The following is a 27911-nucleotide window of genomic DNA, read 5'->3' as shown; positions in this document are numbered from 1 at the left end:
GACTAGTGTGGTCACCGCGCTTACTTAAAATTTTTCCGGATATAGTATACATCCGGGTATTTCTCGCGTACTCAGTCTTTTCATATTATCTAATGTGAACGCACTACATACTTATTTTGACGTCACACTTAGTATGAGTAGTACGTTAGTATGCGATTTCAGACACAGCCACAGTCACGGGTGCATTAGTGCGTGGTAGACCGAATGGAAACAAAATGGCGTCAAATCCCCATTTGTCGCTACTCTGGTAATATAGGGACTCCAGATTAAACAGACTGATGGTTCCCTCTAGTGGCTGAACAGAGCAACAGCACAGTTTACCTGGATCTACAGGGTTCTATGAGAGAACATTTTCCTCACTGTGGACTCGTCTGATATCACTTCTGTTATTCTGTTCTGTTTTTTTTCCATCTTTACCATTTAACATTTTTTTTGGTTTTGTGTCACAACAAAAACGTTCCGCAAAAAACCTCTGTGGAACGTTTTTATTGTTTTACGTCTGTCTGTGGATGTTTAGCCTCACAGTTTGGTTCTTTTATGTGTTCCTGAGTTACATATATGTCACATTTTGATAGTTTACCGCTTTTTGTGGTTGTTTTGCATCCCATTTTGTTTGCTTTGTTACACATTTCAGTCATTTTATGTGTTTTTGTTGTGTGGTGCGTCTTACAAAAGCTGTAGAGTCTTGGAATAAACATTGTAAGAGTCCACGGTGTGTTGTATTGTGTGACATTTCAGTCATTTTGTGTTGTTTAGTGTGTTTGTCACGCTGTTTTCTGTGTGTAAACATTACGGAGTTTTTCTGATTCTTCCATGATTTTATTGAGGACAAACGTTCTTAATACTGAGGAGAACATCTCACCTGAAGCCTCCACGTCCTGCACGTTCTCCTGAGGGTTCCTCGGCTCCAGGGGTTCTGTGTTCTGGTGTCTGGGTCCCTCTGCTGGACGGAGGGGGAAGTTCTGCTGCTGGATCCTGTGTGATGGTTGGCTGACCTGCTTCAGAGATGAACAGCGGTTTGACCACCAGAGGAACTGTGTCACGGAAACTCCACTGTATGAGAACACACAGCAACACACACTGCTACACAATGTTACACACTGCTACACAATGTTACACACTGCTACACAATGCTGCACACTGCTACACAATGTTACACACTGCTACAAACACTGCTACACAATGTTACACACTGCTACACACTGCTACACAATGTTACACACTGCTACACAATGCTGCACACTGCTACACAATGTTACACACTGCTACAAACACTGCTACACAATGTTACACACTGCTACACACTGCTACACACTGCTACACAATGTTACACACTGCTACACAATGCTGCACACTGCTACACAATGTTACACACTGCTACAAACACTGCTACACAATGTTACACACTGCTACACAATGCTGCACACTGCTACACACTGCTACACACTGCTACACAATGTTACACACTGCTACACAATGCTGCACACTGCTACACAATGCTACACACTGCTACACACTGCTACAAACACTGCTACACAATGTTACACACTGCTACACAATGCTGCACACTGCTACACACTGCTACACACTGCTACACAATGTTACACACTGCTACACAATGCTGCACACTGCTACACAATGCTACACACTGCTACACACTGCTACAAACACTGCTACACAATGCTGCACACTGCTACACAATGTTACACACTGCTACACACTGCTACACAATGTTACACACTGCTACACACTGCTACACACTGCTACAAACACTGCTACACAATGTTACACACTGCTACACACTGCTACACAATGTTACACACTGCTACACACTGCTACACACTGCTACAAACACTGCTACACAGTGCTACACACTGCTACACAGTGCTACACACTGCTACACAATGTTACACACTGCTACACAATGCTGCACACTGCTACAAACACTGCTACACAATGTTACACACTGCTACACAATGCTGCACACTGCTACACACTGCTGCACACTGCTACACAGTGCTACACACTGCTACACACTGCTACACAATGCTACACACTGCTGCACACTGCTACACAGTGCTACACAGTGCTATACAATGCTACACAATGCTACACAATGCTACAGACAACTACACAATGCTACACAATGCTACACAATGCTACAGACAACTACACAATGCTACACAATGCTACAGACAACTACACAATGCTACACAGTGCTACACAGTGCTACACAATGCTACAGACAACTACACAATGCTACACAATGCTACAGACAACTACACAATGCTACACAATGCTACACAGTGCTACACAGTGCTACACACTGCTACACAATGCTACAGACAACTACACACTGCTACACAATGCTACACAATGCTACAGACAACTACACACTGCTACACACTGCTACACAATGCTACACAATGCTACAGACAACTACACACTGCTACACACTGCTACACAATGCTACACAATGCTACAGACAACTACACAATGCTACACAATGCTACAGACAACTACACAGTGCTACACAATGCTACACAGTGCTACACAGTGCTACACAATGCTACACAATGCTACACACTGCTACACAATGCTACAGACAACTACACAGTGCTACACAATGCTACACAGTGCTACACACTGCTACACAGTGCTACACAGTGCTACACACTGCTACACAATGCTACACACTGCTACACAATGCTACAGACAACTACACAATGCAATGCTACAGACAACTACACAATGCTACACAATGCTACAGACAACTACACAATGCTACACAATGCTACACAGTGCTACACACTGCTACACAATGCTACACAATGCTACAGACAACTACACAATGCTACAGACAACTACACAATGCTACACAATGCTACAGACAACTACACAATGCTACACAATGCTACAGACAACTACACAATGCTACACAGTGCTACACAATGCTACAGACAACTACACAATGCTACACAATGCTACACAGTGCTACACAATGCTACACAATGTTACACAATGCTACACAATGCTACACACTGGTGCTACACAGTGCTACACAATATTACACAATGCTACACACTGGTGCTACACACTGCTACACAATGCTACACACTGCTACACAATGCTACACAGTGCTACACAATATTACACAATGCTACACACTGGTGCTACACACTGCTACACAATGCTACACAGTGCTACACAATGCTACACAGTGCTACACAGTGCTACACAATGCTACACAATATTACACAATGCTACACAATGCTACACACTGCTACACAATGCTACAGACAACTACACAATGCTACACACTGCTACACAATGCTACACAGTGCTACACAATGCTACACAATGCTACACAGTGCTACACAATGCTACACAATATTACACAATGCTACACAATGCTACACACTGCTACACAATGCTACAGACAACTACACAATGCTACACACTGCTACACAATGCTACACAGTGCTACAAACACTGCTACACAGTGCTACACACTGCTACACAGTGCTACACACTGCTACACAATGCTGCACACTGCTACAAACACTGCTACACAATGTTACACACTGCTACACACTGCTACACACTGCTACACAATGCTACACACTGCTGCACACTGCTACACACTGCTACACAGTGCTACACAGTGCTACACAGTGCTATACAATGCTACACAATGCTACACAATGCTACAGACAACTACACAATGCTACACAATGCTACACAATGCTACAGACAACTACACAATGCTACACAATGCTACAGACAACTACACAATGCTACACAGTGCTACACAGTGCTACACAATGCTACAGACAACTACACAATGCTACACAATGCTACAGACAACTACACAATGCTACACAATGCTACAGACAACTACACAATGCTACACAGTGCTACACAATGCTACAGACAACTACACAATGCTACACAATGCTACACAGTGCTACACAATGCTACACAATGTTACACAATGCTACACAATGCTACACACTGGTGCTACACAGTGCTACACAATATTACACAATGCTACACACTGGTGCTACACACTGCTACACAATGCTACACACTGCTACACAATGCTACACAGTGCTACACAATATTACACAATGCTACACACTGGTGCTACACACTGCTACACAATGCTACACACTGCTACACAATGCTACACAGTGCTACACAATGCTACACAATATTACACAATGCTACACAATGCTACACACTGCTACACAATGCTACAGACAACTACACAATGCTACACAATGCTACACACTGCTACACAATGCTACAGACAACTACACAATGCTACACAGTGCTACACAATGCTACAGACAACTACACAATGCTACACAATGCTACACACTGCTACACAATGCTACAGACAACTACACAATGCTACACAATGCTACAGACAACTACACAATGCTACACAGTGCTACACAATGCTACAGACAACTACACAATGCTACACAATGCTACACAGTGCTACACAATGCTACACAATGTTACACAATGCTACACAATGCTACACACTGGTGCTACACAGTGCTACACAATATTACACAATGCTACACACTGGTGCTACACACTGCTACACAATGCTACACACTGCTACACAATGCTACACAATGCTACAGACAACTACACACTGCTACACAATGCTACACAATGCTACACAGTGCTACACAATGCTACAGACAACTACACAATGCTACACAATGCTACACAGTGCTACACAATGCTACACAATGCTACACAGTGCTACACAATGCTACACACTGCTACACAGTGCTACACAGTGCTACACAATGCTACACAGTGCTACACAATGCTACACACTGCTACACAGTGCTACACAGTGCTACACAATGCTACACAATGCTACACAATGCTACACAGTGCTACACAATGCTACACAATGCTACACAGTGCTACACAATGCTACACACTGCTACACAGTGCTACACAGTGCTACACAATGCTACACAATGCTACACAATGCTACACACTGCTACACAGTGCTACACAGTGCTACACAATGCTACACAATGCTACACAATGCTACACAGTGCTACACAATGCTACACACTGCTACACAGTGCTACACAGTGCTACACAATGCTACACAATGCTACACAGTGCTACACAGTGCTACACAATGCTACACACTGCTACACAGTGCTACACAGTGCTACACAATGCTACACAATGCTACACAATGCTACACACTGCTACACAGTGCTACACAGTGCTACACAATGCTACACAATGCTACACAATGCTACACAGTGCTACACAATGCTACACACTGCTACACAGTGCTACACAGTGCTACACAATGCTACACAATGCTACACAGTGCTACACAATGCTACACACTGCTACACAGTGCTACACAGTGCTACACAATGCTACACACTGCTACACAGTGCTACACAGTGCTACACAATGCTACACAATGCTACACAGTGCTACACAATGCTACACACTGCTACACAGTGCTACACAGTGCTACACAATGCTACAGACAACTACACAATGCTACACAATGCTACACAGTGCTACACAATGTTACACAATATTACACAATGCTACACAGTGCTACACAATGCTACACAATGTTACACAATGCTACACACTGGTGCTACACAGTGCTACACAATGCTACACAGTGCTACACAATGCTACACACTAATCCAACAGCTGAAGGACAATCTCAGTGAACAAAACTTTTAGATGTTATCAGAGATCTGCTGCTGAAGCTTTCAGATGATGTTAAAAAGTGTGAAACCAGAAAACTTCTAATACTACACAACACACACCGTACAAAACAACACAACACAGCTGATGTTTATGGAGCCAATAAGCTGCTGTCTGATCAATCAGTCTGACTGATCGATTATTTGACCTGATCAGCTGCTTGTTGTCACAGAGGAGCAAAGAAACCGGAAAATATTCAGACTGAAGAAGAATTCAGACAGTTTTAACTAGAAATGACTGAAACCGATTCATCAATAATCAGCAGCTGGAGATTAATCGACAATAACTAATCAATTACTTACTGATAGATTTGTGACTGTTCAGACTGAAGCTGAGCTGCTTTAATTACTGGTTTACTTCACTAGTTTAACTGATGCTAACTGGTAACTAGCTCCATTAACTCACCTGTTTAGTTTTTATCCTTTTGGCTCTTTGATGCAGAACTGTGAGATTTTACTGAAATGAAAAATGCGTCACTAATAAAATGTATTATTGTTGTTTTTATTATTATCCTTATTAAGTCAGTATTTTTACTTGACTATTTCCTTGGTTTTTTTTATAATTTTGATATTATTGGGCATTTGTTAGATTTTTTTAAACTTGCTTATTTGTTATTTTGATATTTATTAAATATGTTTTATTTTTTTGAAATTTTAAAATATTTTAATATCCCAAATGTTTTGACTTTGTCTTTATTTGATTTTTAACATTTAAAAAATGTTTTTGTTAGATATTTTTTAAATTGCTTGATATTTGTTTTAATATTTATTAAATATTTTCTGGTATTTTTGAGTTTTAAAATATTTTTAATTAGACTGTGTTTTTATTTGATTTTTAACATTTTAAAAATATTTTTCTTATAGGTTTTTTAGATTTCTTTATTTTTCAACTCACACACCTTTTAAAAGATCTTTAACCGGAGATGATTTATTAATAGAACATCCAGTAGTTTTACTTCATTCTGCAGCCAAAGCAGTTTCCAGACTGTAGTGGAGTATTTTTACTCAGTAACTGGGAGTAACTGGTGTGTTTGTGCTGCAGAGGACAAACTAAGTTTTCAGTGAAGTGAAGGCGGCCCTCAGGGGGCGTCGTGCTCTCTTCATGCTCTCTTCATGCTCTCTTCATGCTCTCTTCGTGGTCTCCCCCGTCCCTCAGACATAAGAACTTTCTGGAGCTGCAGCTTGAAGACATTTTAGCTGTGAGACGTTGAGAGGACAGGATGGAGGAGTTGATCTGATCTGAAGACATCACAGCGGTAAGACCAGCAGAGCAGAAAGGACACATTTACACCTAAAACTGATGATTTTAATGTTTGAAGTGGAAGATCAGAATTATTAGAATGAAAGTCTTTTATTTGTGCTGATGAAGCAGCTTCAATGGAACGGACCGAATTTAACTTTTAAATATAATATTAAGGCAAATATGAGAAGAAAAATATGTTTAAACGTTCAGTAAGTCTCATTATTAAACAGCAGCACTTCACTTCTCTAAACCTGATTTACATCCGTCTATATTTACTCGAGCACTGAATTTAAATAGGAAACACTTTATTTAAATATTTTCTTGTTCTACGTTCTGCTTCTAGTAAAGTGCAGCTCAGAGGAAATATTCTGCTTCACTGCATTTATCTGGTTTAACAAAGTGGATAAAAGTTGTTTAAATTATGACACATTAAAATAGAAGAAGTTACAAATCGAAAAATATATAGATTTTTTTAAATGAAAGATTAAACCACTACTTGAAAACCAATAATTCATATTTAAAAATATTTTTTTACGCTTAATAAATATATTTTTTAAATTAGAATTTTTAAAGAAACACTTTTAGATTTTTCTCAGTATTTTTTAGGGTTTATGTTCTTTAATATTTAAATCTGTTTATTTTAACATATATATTTTTAAATAAAATCCTGTGTATGTGTGATGAAGGAAAGGATGAGAATAAAGTTGTTTAAAGTTAGTTTCTGCTCACGGTGACTTTTAGTTCTCGTTTGGACAAAGTGGATAAAAGTTGTTTTAAATACCACACGTCAAAATATAAATTAGAAGTTACAATTTAAAAATATTGAAAATAGTTTTTAAAAACTGAAGATTAAGCCACGACTTGAAAACACACATTTAATGTTTTTAAATATTTCTTTTAATTTTTTAAATATATTTTTTAGAATTTAAAGAAACACTTTTAGATTTTTCGCAATATTGAATAGTTATTTTAAAATATACATATGTACAGTTCCTTTATTTTTCAGACATTATTCTGTGTATGTTTGATGAAACAAAGGATGAAAATAAAGTTGTTTAAAGTTAGTTTCTGCTCACGGAGAATCCAACGTTGTTTGAAATACGACACATCACAACATTCATTAGAAGTACAAATGAAAACTACTGAAAATATTTTTAAAAGGAAGATTAAACCACTACTTGAAATGTTTTAAAATATTTCAAAATAATTTTTTTTAAATATATTTTTTGTAATTTAGAATTTTGAAGAAATGCTTTTAGATTTTTTCACAGCATTTTTTTTTAGGTTTTACATACTTTGAATATTTAAAAAAGATGTGTAATAGTTACTTTAAAATATCACATCTATATTTATAATCAAATTTAATTTATGATTTAATATATAATTCTGTGTATTTGTGATGAAAATAAAGTAGTTTAAAGTTGGTTTCTGCTCACGGTGACTCCCAGCTGGAGTTTTAAGGCTGCGTGCTGCTGGATGGTAGAGAGTTGTTTTAACCGTTACTGTTCAGTTTTATCACATTAATAACTTCTACATGCAGCGTGTCTATGTGACACAAACATTAAAGACAGAATAAAGATCACGGCTCTGATTCACCGTAAACTTTTAAAAGTGAACTTTAAGTCAGACTTCCTCTGACCCAGAGTTCATTAACGACTTCATGAAGAGCTGACAGCAGATCTGTGCTTCAGGCTCTGATCAGTTATTTTTAGAGCTTTATTTGTAACGGAATCATAAAGTGTTGATGCAAACGCTGCAGTCTGAGGCTGTAAACAGATTTTCCACTTCCTCACATCAGTCGCTTTGTGTTCTCACTGAGACATAAGACTGTAGACGTCCTGAACATCATTAGTTTTATACAGAAACCTGTAGACGTCCTGAACATCGTTGGTATTATACAGAAACCTGAAGATGTCCTGAACATCGTTGGTTTTATACAGAAACCTGTAGACGTCCTGAACATCGTTGGTTTTATACAGAAACCTGTAGACGTCCTGAACATCATTAGTTTTATACAGAAACCTGAAGACGTCCTGAACATCATTAGTTTTATACAGAAACCTGTAGATGTCCTGAACATCATTAGTTTTATACAGAAACCTGAAGACGTCCTGAACATCATTAGTTTTATACAGAAACCTGTAGATGTCCTGAACATCATTAGTTTTATACAGAAACCTGTAGACGTCCTGAACGTCGTTAGTTTTATACAGAAACCTGAAGACGTCCTGAACATCATTAGTTTTATACAGAAACCTGTAGACGTCCTGAACATCGTTGGTTTTATACAGAAACCTGTAGATGTCCTGAACATCATTAGTTTTATACAGAAACCTGTAGACGTCCTGAACGTCGTTAGTTTTATACAGAAACCTGAAGACGTCCTGAACATCGTTGGTTTTATACAGAAACCTGAAGACGTCCTGAACATCGTTGGTTTTATACAGAAACCTGAAGACGTCCTGAACATCATTAGTTTTATACAGAAACCTGTAGATGTCCTGAACATCATTAGTTTTATACAGAAACCTGAAGACGTCCTGAACATCATTAGTTTTATACAGAAACCTGAAGACATCCTGAACATCATTAGTTTTATACAGAAACCTGTAGACGTCCTGAACATCGTTGGTTTTATACAGAAACCTGAAGACGTCCTGAACATCGTTGGTTTTATACAGAAACCTGAAGACGTCCTGAACATCGTTGGTTTTATACAGAAACCTGAAGACGTCCTGAACATCGTTGGTTTTATACAGAAACCTGAAGACGTCCTGAACATCATTAGTTTTATACAGAAACCTGAAGACGTCCTGAACATCATTAGTTTTATACAGAAACCTGTAGACGTCCTGAACATCGTTGGTTTTATACAGAAACCTGTAGACGTCCTGAACATCATTAGTTTTATACAGAAACCTGAAGACATCCTGAACATCATTAGTTTTATACAGAAACCTGTAGACGTCCTGAACATCGTTGGTTTTATACAGAAACCTGTAGACGTCCTGAACATCGTTGGTTTTATACAGAAACCTGAAGACGTCCTGAACATCGTTGGTTTTATACAGAAACCTGAAGACGTCCTGAACGTCGTTGGTTTTATTCATGTTTCAGCTCCGGGGATGAAGTCTGAACTCTGCAGCAGGACTGGAGCCTGAAACTCTTCTGCTTCTTCAGTTGATGAATCTCAGGCTGATGCAGCGTGGGGGTTAGAACTGACTGGAGTTACATCTAGAAGGTCCTCCTGATCTGTTAAAGGTCACAAACTGGAAGACTTTACCTACACAGAAAAGGTCCACCTCTGTCAGTTTTAAGAAACATTCTGGTCATTTTGTGTCACATTTTTGGCAGTTCTGTGTGACATTTTGATAGTTTTACTGCTGTTTGTGGTTGTTTTGCACCATATTTTGCTTGTTTTTTGTGTGACCTTTCAGTTATTTTATGTCTTTATGTGGTCATGTTGTGTGCTCGTCCTTTTTCCATCTGTACATATATTTTACAAAAGCTGTAAAGTCTTGGAATCAACATTTGAAGTGTCCACGGTGTGCTGTTTTGTGTTGTGTGTTTGTCATGCTGCAGTAAAGCTCTGTGTTAACATTCTAGTGTTTCTCTGATTCTTTCATGCTTTATTGGGGAACAAACGTTCTAAATACTGAGGAGAACGTTTGAGCTAAATCCGGCTTATTTACTGCAGCGTTGTGTGAACGTATGAGACTGTAAGCTCATTAATATGCACGGTACCGTCCTAACAGATAAAGAAATGAATAATAGATTAAACGTTGTAGGAAGGGTGCTTTGACTTATTATCACTTTAAACATTCCAGGAGGTTCCAGCGCTGCAGGATGGGCTGCACATGCAGTGGAGAGAAACAGATAAACGGTGGAACTTTCTACAAAATAAAATCCAACTCTGAGGCCTCAAACCACATCGTAAGTAAATTATATAAACCCACTGTGATCTGAGATGAGTTCTGTCTTATTTTAACATTTTTATTAAACGGTTTCTGCTGTTTTTCAGGCTCGGAGTGGAAACACCTACACAGATCATGGTAATCAGTAGAACTCTGCTGTGAAGGAACCGGCCTGTTTGTACGGTGAACTGCAGCATTTAGCGATTAAATCTGAGCCGAGTTTCCTCTACTGGGGATAAGATAACACAAGAAAGTCGTTTTAATGTCAGCGACAGCTAAACACAGAAAGGCTGCTTCCTCAGAAATAATGAGCAAGAAGGTTCAACGTAAAACTATCTGGAACCTGAAAATATGAGGAAGTTTTAGTTGTTTAGACGTGAAGTGTAAAGTTGACTTCATCAGCTTCATCTGTCACCCAAACTGTTTATTATAACTTTTAACATTAACCAGCAACAAGAAACTCCAAGTGGAACAAACTAAATCCTCCTCGAGACGTTAACCGACCAAAAAATCCATCAAACGTCTCATTAGGATCATTTTTAATTCAGTGCAACGATAATCATTTAAGTTGGTTCAACCTCACATCCTGTTGAAGGAACTTCTCTCATTAAGGCAGGAATAGTTCATCTTAGTGTTGAACTGTGTCATTTGTCAGCACAACTGTAGGAGCTTCAGTAGAAATCAACTGGACGTCTCTGGTCGGTTCTCTGGTCGGTTCTCTGGTCGGTTCTCTGGTAGGTTCTCTGGTAGGTTCTCTGGTAGGTTCTTTGGTAGGTTCTCTGGTAGGTTCTCTGGTAGGTTCTTTGGTAGGTTCTCTGGTAGGTTCTCTGGTAGGTTCTCTGGTAGGTTCTTTGGTAGGTTCTCTGGTAGGTTCTCTGGAAGGGTCTCTGGTCGGTTCTCTGGTAGGTTCTTTGGTAGGTTCTCTGGTAGGTTCTCTGGTAGGTTCTTTGGTAGGTTCTCTGGTAGGTTCTCTGGTAGGTTCTCTGGTATGTTCTTTGGTAGGTTCTCTGGTAGGTTCTCTGGTAGGTTCTTGAAGACCTCTCAGTGAGGTGAAATGTTCTGAAGAAGCTACCAGAGAGGTTCAGTAGAAAAACAGTCCAAAATATCTTAAAAATCTCTCAAATGATCATGTCCAAAGTCAGCTGAATATTGTCCAAAAGTTACTCTAAAAATGGGTTAAAATCACTGAAAATGTGTCCAAAATAACAAACCCCTGGGGCCATAAGTAAATACTGACAGAATTGGTCCAAATGACAAAATAAATAAATTCCAAGCTGATTTGTAGTTGTCCTAGTCAAACCTGAGTCAAATAAACGTGCTGAAGATTATCTGGAATTTGTCCAAAATGACTCAGAAGTTGCTCCAAATTATTCAAGAAATGTCCTAAAACAACAAAATATCAATTAAATTTTGATGTCACCTCTCATTTTCACCTCTCTGAGAGGTGGAACGTCTTCAGAACCTACCAGAGAAGTCCGGCTGGTTTCTCCTGACCTTAACCCTAAAGAAAACCTGAGAGGGAACAGAACTAATTTATAAACTAAACTAACCTTCATACTTTCACAAACCTAGATGGTAACAACAACTTATCCCCAAACAACCAACCAATCTGTAGATCCAAGCCCTTTCTTTGGAACACCCTGCTTAATGTAATAACTTTGCTTCCATTAGTGTAATTTAGCCCCAACACCCACATAAAAGCTTCCCTTTTCCAAAAAAAGTCAGAAAACCAAACCTCTTGCGGTACAACACCAGGACAGATCTGCTTCACAATGAGACCAGAGAGGATCAACAACCTACGATGGACCATGGACTGCCTCTGGCTCCTCACTCAGACTGCCCTGCTTTGATGGAGGGAGTCACTGAGATAAAGTTTCACAAACCTGACCCTAAACCCTAAACCAAACCTACCAGGGAAGTCCAGCTGGTTTCTACTGAAGCTCCTACGATCTCCTGGATGACTGAGAATCCCCACAGATATATTCACATAACTTGCATTTCTGTTAAGCAGTACGACACCAGATAATGTTCAGAAAGTTTCTTATTTTAGTATCAGCTCATTAACATTAACACGGAGGTCTTTAACAGCTGCAGTCTCTGTGATGGTGCCCATTGCCTCTGAATAACACCTTTGATGAACTTCATCTGATCAGATTATATGTTTAAAATCGATAAACAGCAGTGAGTCCTACAGGAAAACACCTGAACTCTGTGTAATAAGTCCTGGTCAGACAAAGTTCAGTGAACTAGAAAAGCTTTGAACAGCTCTGACTGAACTGGTTAGTTATAGACCTGATATTTAAGGAATCACTTTCCCGACATTAATCACTCAAACATTTCAACGAAGGCAGCAGGTTGGAGAAGTTCAGGTACGTGCAGTGTTTTAGTTCACCTGAGGCAGGAGGAGGAGCTTATGGACACAGCAGTACTTGTTTAATCAGCATTAGAACACTCTGATGCTGTGGTTTATAGGAAGGAGTTTGTTCATGTCTGCTGGTTCTGATTCCGTCTGTTTCTGCTGCAGAAGACGTCGTGTTCGTGGCTCAACACGACTTCAAGGCGACCAACGACACCGACCTGCCGTTCAGGAAAGGAGACCGGCTCAAAGTCCTGCAGGAGTGAGTTCACTTCTGCAGCTTCTTCAGGAAAATGAGTCATTAAAGAAATAAAACCGTGTTTGTTCTGCACAGGAATGGAGAGTGGTGGTTGGCCAAGTCCCTGGTCAGCGGACAGGAAGGATTCATTCCTTCCAACTATGTGGCCCGAGCAGATACTCTGGAGGTGGAGAAGTAAGAACACACCTGTTAATGACTCACCTGTCCACGGGTTACCTGCTGAGATGGTTAACCTGCCTGTTGTCTTCATTTACAGGCACCAAAAAATACTGTTTCCTGGTCTGAAAAAAATCCAAAATTTCAGCAAAAAAATTCCACAAATTTCTGAAAATTTGCAAAACCTTCAGGAAGAAAATTCCAATAATTCCTTAAAAGTTTTATTTTAAAAAAAATCCCCTAAATGTGGCAAGAAAGTTCCTGTAAATATGTTCAAAAAAAGAGTAAAAATCCTCCAAAAATCCTAAAACTACCTAAAGTGATTCCATACATATCAGTAAAACTTCTAATATTTTCTTTAAGAACATTCACAGAAAAATCATTAGATTTTTATGTGAATGTTCTTAAGAGACATTTTTAACATTTCTTTTTTCCACCAAAAAATGTTCAAAAATATTCCCAAAAATGTTCAAATGTGGGCATCAGAAGTTTCACTGTGAAAATATTTTTTTCCACATTTTCAAACTTTAAAACGGGTCGATTTGACCCGCAGGACGACACCAGGGCTAATAAAGTTATCTCACCTGTCCACCAAGTGCTGAGATGTTTAATAAAGTGTCTTCTGCAGGTGGTTCTTCAAAGATCTGAGCAGGAGAGAAACCGAGCGGCTGCTGATGGTTCCTGGAAACAAACCCGGAGCTTTTCTGGTCAGAGAGAGTGAAACCTGTAAAGGTGAGGATGATCAGCTGACTGTAGAACCAATCAGAACCTCTGCTTCCAAACACACTCTGACCTGATTTATCTGCCCAGGTTCCTTCTCGCTGTCCATCAGAGACAGCGGAGATAAAGAAGGAGATGTGGTGAAACACTACAAGATCCGCTGTCTGGATAAAGGAGGTTACTACATCTCACCTTCCAACACCTTCAGCACCCTGCAGGAGCTGGTCAGATACTACAGCCGTGAGTTCTCCATTTACTTAGAGCTGCATCATCTAACAGGTGGAGGCACTGAAACCGTAGATCATTTCTGGATGAATAAGTCGATAAAATGTCAGTATTCTGTCTTAGTTCTGACTTACTGATGAGTGGAGCTGCTGCCATCAGCTGATGGTGTTTCTAGAAGAGTTTCCATCTGTTCAACCATAAAAACCTCCAACTGAACCTCACATGAAACCGCAGTTCAGGATTCATCCAGAACCTCCTGTTCGGGTTTAAACTGGAATTTTTTAAACAGAGTTTGGTTTGATGAAGGTTTGGTCAAGAACAGAAACTATTGATTATCTTCTGGAGGAATCGATCAGCTGTTTGTCTTTAAATGTCAAAAACTTGGGTCAGAGTTTCCTCCAATGTCTGGTTTAGTCCAAAGATCTTCAGTTTACTGTCAGAGAGGAAAGAAACCAGAAAATATTCACGTTTAAGAAGCTGGAGTCTGCCGTCTACCTTCCATCTGCTCATCCTGTAGACCAGGGGGCGGCAAGTAGATGTGGCTTTGGGACAAAATGTTTGTAAACAATGGAACAGCGGGCCAACCTGCGGGGGGGGGAGCTTCTACAGCTGATCGCTGCTGCTTGGGACACACGTCTCTGATCACAGATGTATTAAAAATGACTCCCGACACACACACGTTTTGCACACACTGTTGCTCAGTGAAATCTGGTACAACCGTGTAGCACAAACGCGGAAATGCCCGGCAGCAGCCGACCACGCGAGTTTCGTGTTGCGGTGACGGACTGGCTTGGCTCTGTGCCAAATCAAATTTTCAGAATCATCTGGTGGGCCAGATATTATTCCTGACGGGCCAGTTTGGGCCCGCGGGCCGCCAGATGCCGACCACTGCTGTAGACGTTTAACGAGGGAGGACGTTTTTGTTTTCACAGAATCTGATTAGTTTGTTTTTTTAATAATAATTTTTTGTAAACGTTTAAAAGCAGACGTTGAATATCGTGACTTTGAAGAGCTCAGATGTGGGAGATGTTTCTGAGGGTTTTTATGGTTTCCGGCTGATGAACGGTGTCGTTTATTATTTAGTTTTTAAAGATAATCTGCCTTTAAATTCTCCAGCAGGTTAAATGTGACGACACAGCGACTGTAGAGAGAAGAACAGTGTTCACTTTGATCTTCTCAGCCTCAGAATAAAGAGCTTAAAGAAATCCTGTTTTAGAGCCACGTTAGGTTGTTTTGCTGCTGGACTTTAATCTGAGGATCCGTCGGTTTCACATTAAAAATCGACCGTGAAGTTCTAGAGGACCTTTTTCTGACGGCTCCACTTCTGGAACAGTAACTCTGTAATTTTCATGTTTTGACGCCTGGCCTGGACTAAAAGTTCTCCTGATCGGCAGTTATAAGCGGTTGGACTCAGATCGTCTCTCTGCTGTGAATCAGGCTGAACTACTGACTGCTTCCTGTTTGGTTTCCACTCGTGCGATGAGAAACCAGAAAGATCAGAGACCAGATCTTCAGAGTGACATCAGCTCAGAGGCACCAACAGAGAAGCTTTCAAGCTTATTTAAAGAAACAAGACCTTCTCTGTTTCCGTCACCATGTTTATCTCAACTGCAGCTGGAAATTATGAAGTTTGTTCCTCAGAGCTTCAGTTAAAGCAGCTGGACTGGAGGTTCTTCAAGACGTTCCACCTCCATCCCTGAAGCTCTTCAGTTTAGAGAAGAATCCACCTCAGAGCTGCCAGTCGGTCCAAGAAGCTGTTTCACTTTTCTGAAAATGTTCAGGGTCCCAAACTGTTCAAGTTTCCTGCTTTATGAAAATTAATCCATAGTTTTCTGAGCTGGACGGAGAACCGAGAACATGAACGTCTTCAAGAACCAAAAACAGAAGTGGAGCTGCTTTAACTGAAGCTCAGCTGACGGTGTTATGATCTTTGTTCTGGTCCAAGAGAAAACATTTTAAATTCAGATTCATAGTAACACAATATTTATGTAATATTCAGACTGTAGGTCGTCTGCTGGGTTCTACTGGGTTCTGCTGGGTCATAGGTTCTGTAGGACAACGTCAGAACTCAGAGTTGCTTCTCTGACACTGATAAACATACAGAGGATCATACTTTATGTTAACATTTATACATATAGATATTAATGCAGGTTCAGGAAACTGGTTCTGTATATTTGGGATCTTTACAGAACTCTAAATAAATCTCAATGACGAGTTCCACGTTTGCCTCAATGTTCTAAAAGTTTCTCCTTTTTATTTCGGAACATCTATAATATCGTCTGAGATTTGTTTCATGTTTGTGAGTTTAAAAAACACAACAACAACAAAAATAATGAGTTTCTTCACAGTGCTGCAAGAGTAAAGAACTCCCTGAAGTTCTCAAGGTTCTTCTACCTCTCAGTGTGTTCAGACAGTAAAGTTCTTGGTTCTCAGACAGTAAAGTTCTTGGTTCTCAGACAGTAAAGTTCTTGGTTCTCAGACAGTAAAGCTGTGTGTTCTCCGTGTTCTCCAGGAACGGCAGACGGTCTGTGCCAGCGGCTCTACGCTCCCTGTAAACCCAGAGCTCCTCAGCAGCCGTGGGCTCATGATGAGTGGGAGATTCCCAGAGAGACGCTGAAGATGGTGAAGAAGCTGGGAGCCGGTCAGTTTGGAGAGGTCTGGATGGGTAAGTTCTACCTGCCGCCAACCTTCTACACACCCAGACATCGGAGCTTCAGGTCTGGTTCTCCGCCGCAGGTTACTACAAGGACAACCAGAAAGTGGCCATAAAAACCCTGAAGGAGGGAACCATGGAGCCCGAGGCCTTCCTGCAAGAGGCCAACCTGATGAAGCAGCTGCAGCACCAGCGCCTCGTACGGCTGCACGCCGTCGTCACCAAGGAGCCCATCCTCATCGTCACCGAGTTCATGGTTAACGGTAAGAGATGCAGAGACTCAAAGACTGAGCAGTAGAAGGCACTAAGATAGAAAGACAAAGATGCAAAGATACAGAAATACTAAGACAGCGGGGACTTAGCTCACCAAACATCCTCACCGTCACAGAGGTCACGGTCAAAGGTAAGAGACGCAGAGACTCAAAGATACAGCGATGCAAAGACACAAAGACCCAATGATACAATGACTCAAAGATACAGCGATGCAAAGACACAAAGACACAAAATGTTACAATGACTCAAAGATACAGCGATGCAAAGACACAAAGACACAAAATGTTACAAGGACTCAAAGATACAGCGATGCAAAGACACAAATTCAGAAGGGAGATAAACCGACAAACGTTCTGGTCACAGGTTTTTCCTAAATGACATCAGATCAGAAAATAAATAAATGTCAGTTTAAGGGAACGTCTGCTGGAAGAAGAAAAACATTTTGATTGACAGCAACAGAAACGATGGATCGAAGAATGAATTAGTGTCAGTAAAAATCTGTTCTTTACAGTTTTGGCCTCTGCTTGTTTTTACAGTCCACATGTAAATTAACCCTTTATTCTGTTATATTATTATAGTCATTGGTTATTACCTGTAATTTTACAAAAATGAGAAAATCTGGAAAAAGAACTTTCAGTCCTTGATCTACATCAAGTTTCTGTCAAATAACTTCAAATATCTGTAAAAATAATTGTGTTATTATGATTATTTTTAATTTAACAAAGCTGTAAAAACAACCACACCAACCTTTGTGTTGCTGCTGGGATGTTGTTTGGTGATTTGTCAGCGTGTCGCCTCCATGTCCAGAGCTAACGGAGGCTAACGGTGTTTTAAAGCAGCTTTTACCTGAAGTCTACGTCCGCTGAGTCAGAGCAGAATGACGTCAGAAAAACTTATCAGACGGAAAATCAGTTGGAAACTTCCATCATCTGTGTTCTTAATAACCTCTAATGTGGGTATTTATCTCAGTTTTTATATAAAAGTGACTCATTAATTAATTTTCCATCTGCGTGGTTGGACTGGAGTTCTCCAAACGTTTACGTCACAATTTTATTCTCATTCCTTATTTGTTAGATCATTTTCATATTTTACAGATTGAATGACGCCTTCTTCCAGTGTTTAAATAAAACACTTTTATCCATGTGCTGACAGAACTGCACAATTAGTTTAATTAATGTTATCTTCAATGAAAAATAACCTGATTTTATTTCAACAATAAGGACATTTCTGAGTGACCTTTTAGACGATAGAGTAAATATCATGAAACTTCACCAGAACGTCCTCCTGGAGGTACAAAGATCCAGTTCTACTAAACATCTGTTTGAACTTTAGAACGTCTCAGACGTTGACCAGAACCTCCACAGTCTGGTGGTACCAGCTGAGAGGTTCTGAGATGTTTCACTGCAGCTGATTAAACTGAGGATTATGAACGCTGCTCCTTCATCATTCATGTAGAACGGAGAACATTAAACAGTTCTAGTCGCAGCAGCAGCAGAACCGGAAAAACTAGAACCTCTGATGTCACTTCCTGTTAGTCATGTTGTGTTTAATATTTACAGACGTCATATTAGTGTAGCTGAACTTCATTTATTATAATATGATTAATCTCCTGTTCAGTGAATATTATTTATTATAATGTGATTAATCTCTGGGCTGCACAGTGTCTTAGTGGTTAGCACTGTCGCCTTGCAGCAAGAAGATCCCCGGTTCAAATCCCGGCCTGGGATCTTTCTGCATGGAGTTTGCATGTTGCATGTTCTCCCAGTGCATGCGTGGGTTTTCTCCGGGTACTCCGGCTTCCTCCCACAGTCCAAAAACATGCTGAGGTTAATTGGTTACTCTAAATTGTCCGTAGGTGTGAATGTGAGTGTGATTGTGTGTCTGTATATGTAGCCCTGTGACAGACTGGTGACCTGTCCAGGGTGTCCCCTGCCTTCACCAGAGTCAGCTGGGATAGACTCCAGCACCCCCCATGACCCTAGTGAGGATAAAGCGGTGGATAGAGGATGGATGGATGATTAATCTCCTGATCAGTAAATATTTTATCCTGATCATAATCTCCTGTTTTCTGACCTCAGGATGTCTGCTGGACTTCCTAAAAACAGACGAAGGAAAGAAGCTGAAGCTGAACAAGCTGATCGACATGTCGGCTCAGGTACAGACCACCTCTAATTAAATAAACTTTATTAACGCTTTACAGAGCAACAGAAATTCAGTTTAACATGACAGATGAAACACACTCAGTACAATAACAGAATAGATGTGAATATATGCTTATGGAGCTATGCTATGGGGACACAAGCCAGTGTCTTATTGTTCCGGTCCCAAGCCCGGATAAATACAGAGGGTTGTGTCAGGAAGGGCATCCGACGTAAAACTTTGGCCAAATCAAACATGCGAATCAAATGTATGACTTCCATACCGGATCGGTCGAGGCCCGGGTTAACAACGACCGCCGTCGGTGCGGTCGACCTACAGGGTGGAAAATGGACGACTGTTGGTCGAAGAAGGAGGGGAGGAAGGTGTGTTCATAGGAAGAGAGAGAAGAGGAACACCAAGAGTCTAGGACTGAGAGTAGGGACTTTGAATGTTGGAACTATGACAGGAAAAGGTAGAGAGCTGGTTGACATGATGCAGAGGAGGAAGGTGGACATACTGTGTGTCCAGGAGACCAGGTGGAAAGGTAGCAAAGCTAGAAGTCTAGGAGCAGGGTTCAAGTTGTTCTATCATGGTGTAGATAAGAAGAGAAATGGAGTAGGGTTAGGGTTAGGTTTGATGAATGAAGAAAATGAGAGAGAACGAAGAGTAGAAGAGGTGACTGTTGTGGACCAGGAAGTAGCAAAGATTAGTAAGGATGAAGTGAGGAGGGCATTGAAGAGGATGAAGAGTGGAAAGGCACTTGGTCCTGATGATACACCTGTGGAGGTATGGAAGTGTCTCAGAGAGGTAGCAGTAGAGTTTCTGACTGGGTTGTTCAACAGGATCTTAGATAGTGAGAAGATGCCCGAGGAATGGAGGACAAGTGTGCTGGTGCCCATCTTTAAGAACAAGGGAGATGGTTGGATTAGGTTCATTTTGTCGTTATGTACTATATGAAACTATTACTTATTTAAACCGACAATTCAGGAAAAAGTTTGTTACCTTTGCTGACATGTTTCTACAGCCTCTGCTGTCTTCTTCAGAGCGTCATCCGACGTTTGCTGACGTGTCCTTTTTATCACGTGGTCGGTTTGACAGATCTGTCAGAATCTGTCAAACCGACCACGATAACTACGCTATCACACCCACAAAAATACCGCACGAAGAATACATATTAGCAACAGAATTAGCATGCCAAACATTACAGGATCAGGGACAAAAATCAGAACTCCGTAATGCAGTCGCAGGTATTTTAAAATCGGCAAAACTTCCACACAGCAATATTACAAAACAGGAACCAAAAGCAATAAAATCACTCAGACAGGACAACAGCATCACTATACTCCCGGCCGACAAAGGACGCACCACAGTCATCATGGACACGGACTCATATGAAAAACAGCTCACCAACATGCTAGAGGACAGGAACACTTATGAAGTACTCCAGAAAGATCCCATAGAAGAAAAGAAAAGAACACTAAAAACTCTGTTAAAACCATTGCTAGAGTGCAATAAGATAACACCGGAAGCATACAGCCATCTTACTCCCACAGCTAACGTTACCCCCCGGATATATGGAACACCAAAAATACTTAAAAAAGACACACCACTACGCCCCATAGTTGACAGCATCGGATCAGTCACATACAACCTCTCAAAAGCTTTAGTAGAAATGATCAAACCCCTCCTTGGTACATCAAAACACCACTGCAAGAATTCAAAACAACTGGCACAAGAGCTCAGTAATATCACTACAAAAAGATGAACTCCTCATATCACATGATGTAGTTTCTCTATTCACAAACACACCCGTTGACATCACATTACACATTGTACAGGAACGACTCTCTAAGGACAGGACACTGAAAAAACGCACAAATCTCACAGTAAATGACATCATCACACTACTCCGGTTTGTTGCCACATCCACCTATTTTCAGTTTAAGGGCACAATTTACCGTCAAAAACAAGGTTTTTGCAATGGGAGATCCACTATCAGCCATAATGAGTAATTTTTTCATGGAGGACCTGGAAACAAAAGCCATCCACACAGCACCCACACACTGCACACCCACACTATGGAAAAGATACGCTGATGACATCCTGGAAATAGTAAAATCTGGACACACGCAAGAACTCACAAACCATCTGAACAACATAGACCACACTGGCAACATACAATTCACACATGAAGAAGAAATACACCGGACCATTTCATTTCTGGACATTAGCATACAGCACAGACAAGACGGCAGCATCAAATTAACAGTTTACAGAAAACCTACTCACATGGACCAGTACCTCCTCTGGACATCAGAACATCCCACAGCACACAAACTTTCAGTAGTCAGAACACTCTACGAATGGACCAACATCATAATGGACGATAAAGACAGACAGGAGGAGGAAGAACACGTCAAGAACGCACTCAAAAACTGTAAATATCCGACATGGGCTATAACCAAAGGAAAACAACAAGCAGAAACCAAAGAGAAAAAAACTAAAGGAAGCTAAATCAAAACACACACAAAAATCGGATAATAAAAATAAGGATTTAATCCCCATTCCATATATCCGCAGGATAACGGAACCAATACAACGCATTATGAGAAAATATAACATCAACACAGCAGTAAAGCCACACACAAAACTCCAGCAGCTGTTAGTCCATCCCAAAGACAGAATACACCCGGACAATAAATCCAACATCATCTACGAAATAGTTTCATTTTCCTCCTTTCTGATTCTTTTACAGGTCCTTCTCTAAAAATGAGCATGCTGTGATAAAGTTCAGTATTTTCTGTAATGTACTGATAAACATTAGACTTTCATATATGTTAGATTCATTACACACAACTGAAGTAGTTCAAGCCTTTTATTGTTTTAATATTGATGATATTGGCCAAAAAGTAAAGAAAAACCAAAAATCCCTTTCTCAAAAAATTAGCATATTCCATCCAACCAATAAAAGAAAAGTGTTTTTAAGACAAAAAAAGTCAACCTTCAAATAATTATGTTCACTGATGCACTCAATACTTGGTCGGGAATCCTTTAGCAGAAATGACTGCTTCAGTGCGGCGTGGCATGGAGGCAATCAGCCTGTGGCACTGCTGAGGTGTTATGGAGGCCCAGGATGCTTCGATAGCGGCCTTAAGCTCATCCACAGTGGTGGGTCTGGTGACTCTCAACTTCCTCTTCACAATATCCCACAGATTCTCTCTGGGGTTCAGGTCACAGCAGTACCATGGTCAGTAAACCATTTAGCAGTGGTTCTGGCTCTGTGAGCAGGTGCCAGGTCGTGCTGAAAAATGAAATCTTCATCTCCATAAAGCTTTTCAGCAGATGCAAGCATGAAGTGCTCCAAGATCTCCTGATAGCCAGCTGCATTGACCCTGCCCTTGATAAAACACAGTGGACCACCACCAGCAGCTGACATGGCACCCCCGACCATCACTGATTGTGGCTACTTGACACTGGACTTCAGGCATTTTGGCATTTCCTTCTCCCCAGTCTTCCTCCAGACTCTGGCACCTTGATTTCCGAATGACATGCAAAGTTTGCTTTCATCCGAACAAAGTACTTTGGACCACTGAGCAACAGTCCAGTGCTGCTTCTCTGTAGCCCAGGTCAGGCGCTCCTGCTGCTGTTTCTGGTTCAAAAGTGGCTTGACCTGTAGCCCATTTCCTGCACACGCCTGTGCACGGTGGCTCTGGATGTTTCTACTCAGACTCAGTCCACTGCTTCCACAGGTCCCCCAAGGTCTGGAATCGGCCCTTCTCCACAGTCTTCCTCAGGGTCCGGTCACCTCTTGTAGTTGTGCAGCGTTTTCTGCCACACTTTTTCCTTCCCACAGACTTCCCACTGAGGTGCCTTGATACAGCACTCTGGGAACAGCCTATTCGCTCAGAAATGTCTTTCTGTGTCTTACCCTCTTGCTTGAGGGTGTCAATGATGTCCTTCTGGACAGCGGTCAGGTCGGCAGTCTTACCCATGATTACGGTTTTGAGTAATGAACCAGGCTGGGAGTTTTTAAAGGCCTCAGGAATCTTTTGCAGGTGTTTAGAGTTAACTCGTTGATTCAGATGATTAGGTTAACAGCTCGTTTAGAGAACCTTTTCATAATATGCTCATTTTTGGAGATAGGGATTTTTGGTTTTTCTTTACTTTTTGGCCAATATCATCAATATTAAAACAATAAAAGGCTTGAACTACTTCAGTTGTGTGTAATGAATCTAACATATATGAAAGTCTAATGTTTATCAGTACATTACAGAAAATACTGAACTTTATCACAATATCATTTTTTGAGAAGGACCTGTAGATTCACTTTGCTTTAAAAACATTAAAAATTATTTTTCGTCCTCAGATTTTACCTCCTGTTAGAAACACTCAGTATTTATACACAGCTGTACTACAGTAACTCATAGCGGTACTGCAGTATCTGATAGTAGTACTACAGTATCTGCTGGGACTGTGTGACAGGAAGCTGGTCTCGGTGGTTTGTGGTGGAGTTCAGACTTTACTGTTTTTTCTGCCTCCATTATTAACATCCGGACAGGAAGCTGCAGTTTTTCCATCCACAGTTTCAACAACGCACCCTGCTGCTGTCTGTCACTGTAGAACTTTATGAGAACCAGAACCAGGACTAGAACCAGAACCAGGACTAGAACCAGGACCAGGACTAGAACCAGAACTAGAACCAGGACGAGAACAGAACCAGGACTAGAACAGAACCAGAGCCGTGCTGCTGTTCCTGTTCCAGGCTGAAGCTGTTTGTTTCTGTGTTGTTGCTAACCTAGGGTGAGCATATTGTGTTTCTCTGAAAAGAGGACACACTTCCAGCTTGCACGCAAAAAATTTCATTCCCCCCCCCATTTTTAGGGGTTTTCTGTGGGTCAGGGGGCTTTCTGTGCTTACAATATAATCAGTCACATACAAATATGGCCTGCTCTAGTCTTTAATAGTTATTGACTCAAGTTGTGTAGGAACACATGTATTCAGATGTTTAACAAAATAAGAAATAATCATCTCTCTAAGTCTGACACTTACACCTTAGTTAGGAAAAGTGAGGTAGAGTAGCATTCTTCAAAATAACCTCCCAATTATCAATTATGTAAAAATAGAAATAATGCCTCAAAATATTAAACAAAAAGAAAAAAGAGAGGTAGCCTATTCTTCAATGTTCAGTTAGGCCATTCTTCAAAATAATGTGTCTAATGACAAATGAAAAAAATATAGAAATAATGCCTCAAGTCAACAGTCCTTTTTTCCTTCTTTTTCCTTTTCTTATTAGCTACAGAGACATAAGTCCCAGCTTTGCAGACTGTACATTCTGCCTCCCATTTGACACGACCCGGACGAAAACAGGGGTACTTTATTCGCATTTCATCAGTGAAATGACATTTGCGTTTCGGCATTTTCTTTCTGTTGAGTGTTCTCTCTGGCAGTGTGCCTACCTGCCTGTCAGCCTGCGAGGAAGCGAATCTCCAGCGCCGTGGCGCGCGCCGGCGCTTCAGAGACGCGGCGCTGGCGCTCCGCAGCGCGTGCAGTGGAAGCTGTCTGATAGAAGAGAATGGGTTCTAAGTGCTGCAGTACGATTCAAGAGCGCGGCGCGGCGGTTTCGCGTTATGTGGAATTTAGGGGATCAAAAACCCGGACATTTGAAGGACTTTTGTAAACGCCGGCCGGACAGCCTCTCAAAAGAGGACATGTCCGGGCAAAAGAGGACGTATGGTCACCCTATGCTAACCCTACTCTAATCCATGCTAATGTGATCTTTTTCTCAGCAGTAGAAGCTAGATATTTAGCTAGCTGTTACTGCTGACCACTGATGGAAAACAGTCCAAAGAATGAGTCTGATCCTGATAATATGAGGTAGAGAGAGACATTCAGTCAGGAAAGATGGAAGATAGAAGAGAGGACACAGCTTTGATCTACACATTCTGTAGGAACACTGATGGATGGAAACGACAAAAACATCTTCACCAGGTTCTGCTAGCATGTTGTGGGACACATTTCATAAATAATAGTTGTTATTTAAATATTATGTTAACTAAAAAAATGTTTCCAAAATTACAGAGACATCAATGAAATATTAAAACCATTAAAGTAGATTTAAATCAGATTGTAACGGTTTTATCAGAGGTCCAGTTTGTCATCGGGGGGTAAAAGAGGAAAATGGGATTTTAGGAGAACTCCAGACTGATTTGGTATTTAAAATATTCTAAACATTCTTTTCTCCTAGTTTTTATAGAACATGTACACACTGCTGATGTTTTAGGCTTTAATACGTGGATTATTATGGGATGGAAAACGTCCTCCAGTTGTCACTGAGCAGAACTGATGCAGTAAAGCTGAACCAGAGATGAATACATGAACGATGAATGAATGAATGATGACTCCTCCAGGTGGCAGAGGGAATGGCCTACATCGAGAAGAAGAACTACATCCACAGAGACCTGAGAGCAGCAAACATCCTGGTCAGCGACACGCTGAGCTGTAAGGTGGCCGACTTTGGGCTGGCCCGGATCATCGAGTCCGAGTACACGGCTCAGGAAGGTCAGCCATGTTTGTTTGTTTATCTATTTATTTATTATTTATTTATTCCTTTATTTTTAGTATTTATTATCATTATTATTATTATCTTCATTTATTTTTTATTATTATCTTTATTATTGTTGTTGTTATTCAGTTTATTTTATTATTATTTTTACTATTATTATTGTTATTTTTTATTCACTTGTGTTCTTTACTTATTCTATTATTTATTATTCAGTTTATATTATTTATTGTTATTAGAATGTGCTGTCAGTGTTTTTAAAAATTATGACTTATATTCTATAAATATACAGATAAATTTGTATATAATATATAAGAACTAAACTTGTTGTTATTTTAATGTTTTCAGTCATAAAGTAATGAAGCTTATTGGGTCCAAAGGATTCAATAAAAGGTTTGATCAGTGTTGGGTGATGTGTTGCTATGGTAACCGTCCGGCTGATAAACTGCAGTAAAAATGTTTATTAGAGCTCTGTTTTATTTATGCAGAATTAAAATGGAACAACCTTCCAGAACAAAGAACCAGCTGCATGTTTGTTCTGTTTAAACTGAGTCAGAAAAACAGAAAAATGGAGAAAATCTGTCAGAAAATAAATTTATTCAGAAACAATTATCTGATTTAAATCCAGTTTTTCGCTAACATTTCGGCTTTACTGGGTTCTGTGTGGTTCTGTGGTTCCAGGAGCAAAGTTCCCCATCAAGTGGACCGCCCCGGAGGCCATCAACTTCGGAACCTTCAGCATCAAATCAGACGTCTGGTCCTTCGGCGTCCTGCTGACAGAGATGGTGACGTACGGACGCATCCCCTATCCAGGTAGAACCTCCAGGAGTCGGACCGAGCGGGAGAACCTTCCTGCAGAACCGCTAAACCTTCATCTCATGTTCCACACAGGTATGACCAACCCGGACGTGATCCGCTGTCTGGACCGCTTCTACCGGATGCCGTGTCCCGACGGCTGTCCTCAGGAGCTCTACGACGTCATGATGATGTGCTGGAGGCAGAAACCCGAGGACCGGCCCACCTTCGACTTCCTGCAGAACCTCCTCAACGACTTCTTCACCGCCACAGAGGGCCAGTACGAGATGCAGCCCTGAGAGCAGAACAGAACCTGAACAGAACCCGAGGACAGAACCAGGACACAGAACCTGAACAGAACCCAAACCCAGAACCTGAACACAGAATCCAAAGACTGGCCCACCTTTAAGTTCCGGCAGAACCTTCTGAGCGACTTTTTCATCGCCACCGAGGGCCATGCAGCCCTGACAGCAGAACCAGAACAGAACCTGAGCAGGTGTCTGGAAGGTCCAAACGCCTCCTTCCTGACTGCCACCAGGTTCTTCTAAAGTGGAGCTGTTCCTGATGGACCCAGTGAGAACGTTTAAAGGAGGCGCTCTGGTTCTGCAGAAACGGGTTCTGTTTGAAGCGGTTCTGCAGAAACGGGTTCTGTTTGAAGCGGTTCTGTAGAAACGGGTTCTGTTTGAAGCGGTTCTGCAGAAACGAGACGAGCAGCCTGAGACTGAAAGCAGTTTTTTGCACTTTTTCTGTTTCTTCAATCAGCTGATCTGTAAAAGAAGCTTCAAGAAAAAATATCCTGCATTTATGTTTTTATAAATAAATACTCATGTTATTATTTA

The 27911-nt window shown here is 40.8% G+C and overlaps 1 protein-coding gene across 1 annotated transcript; it reads left to right on the top strand.

Annotated features, from left to right (window-relative positions):
• Positions 1-852: 852 nt before the first annotated feature.
• On the top strand, positions 853-27911 carry blk (BLK proto-oncogene, Src family tyrosine kinase). The gene is made up of 14 exons (XM_051936963.1): positions 853-1055; positions 6937-7036; positions 10851-10956; positions 11045-11075; positions 13462-13555; positions 13628-13726; positions 14337-14440; positions 14519-14668; positions 17166-17318; positions 17390-17569; positions 19658-19734; positions 26126-26276; positions 26959-27090; positions 27169-27911. Exons 3-14 carry the CDS (start codon positions 10870-10872, stop codon positions 27369-27371), a joined length of 1461 nt encoding a protein of 486 aa, XP_051792923.1. The 5' UTR covers positions 853-1055; positions 6937-7036; positions 10851-10869; the 3' UTR covers positions 27372-27911.

The sequence above is a fragment of the Acanthochromis polyacanthus genome, chromosome 16, assembly GCF_021347895.1.
Source record: "Acanthochromis polyacanthus isolate Apoly-LR-REF ecotype Palm Island chromosome 16, KAUST_Apoly_ChrSc, whole genome shotgun sequence".
Taxonomy (NCBI): Eukaryota; Metazoa; Chordata; class Actinopteri; family Pomacentridae; genus Acanthochromis; species Acanthochromis polyacanthus.
This window is presented reverse-complemented; position numbering and strand designations above follow the sequence as displayed.

Bases quoted from the DNA above. Each gene is read 5' to 3' on its own strand.
- blk (XM_051936963.1), top strand. From the start codon at position 10,870: ATGGGCTGCACATGCAGTGGAGAGAAACAGATAAACGGTGGAACTTTC. The intron at 14,441-14,518 runs GTGAGGATGATC...TTATCTGCCCAG, and splicing joins AGAGAGTGAAACCTGTAAAG to GTTCCTTCTCGCTGTCCATC. The intron at 27,091-27,168 runs GTAGAACCTCCA...TGTTCCACACAG, and splicing joins CGGACGCATCCCCTATCCAG to GTATGACCAACCCGGACGTG.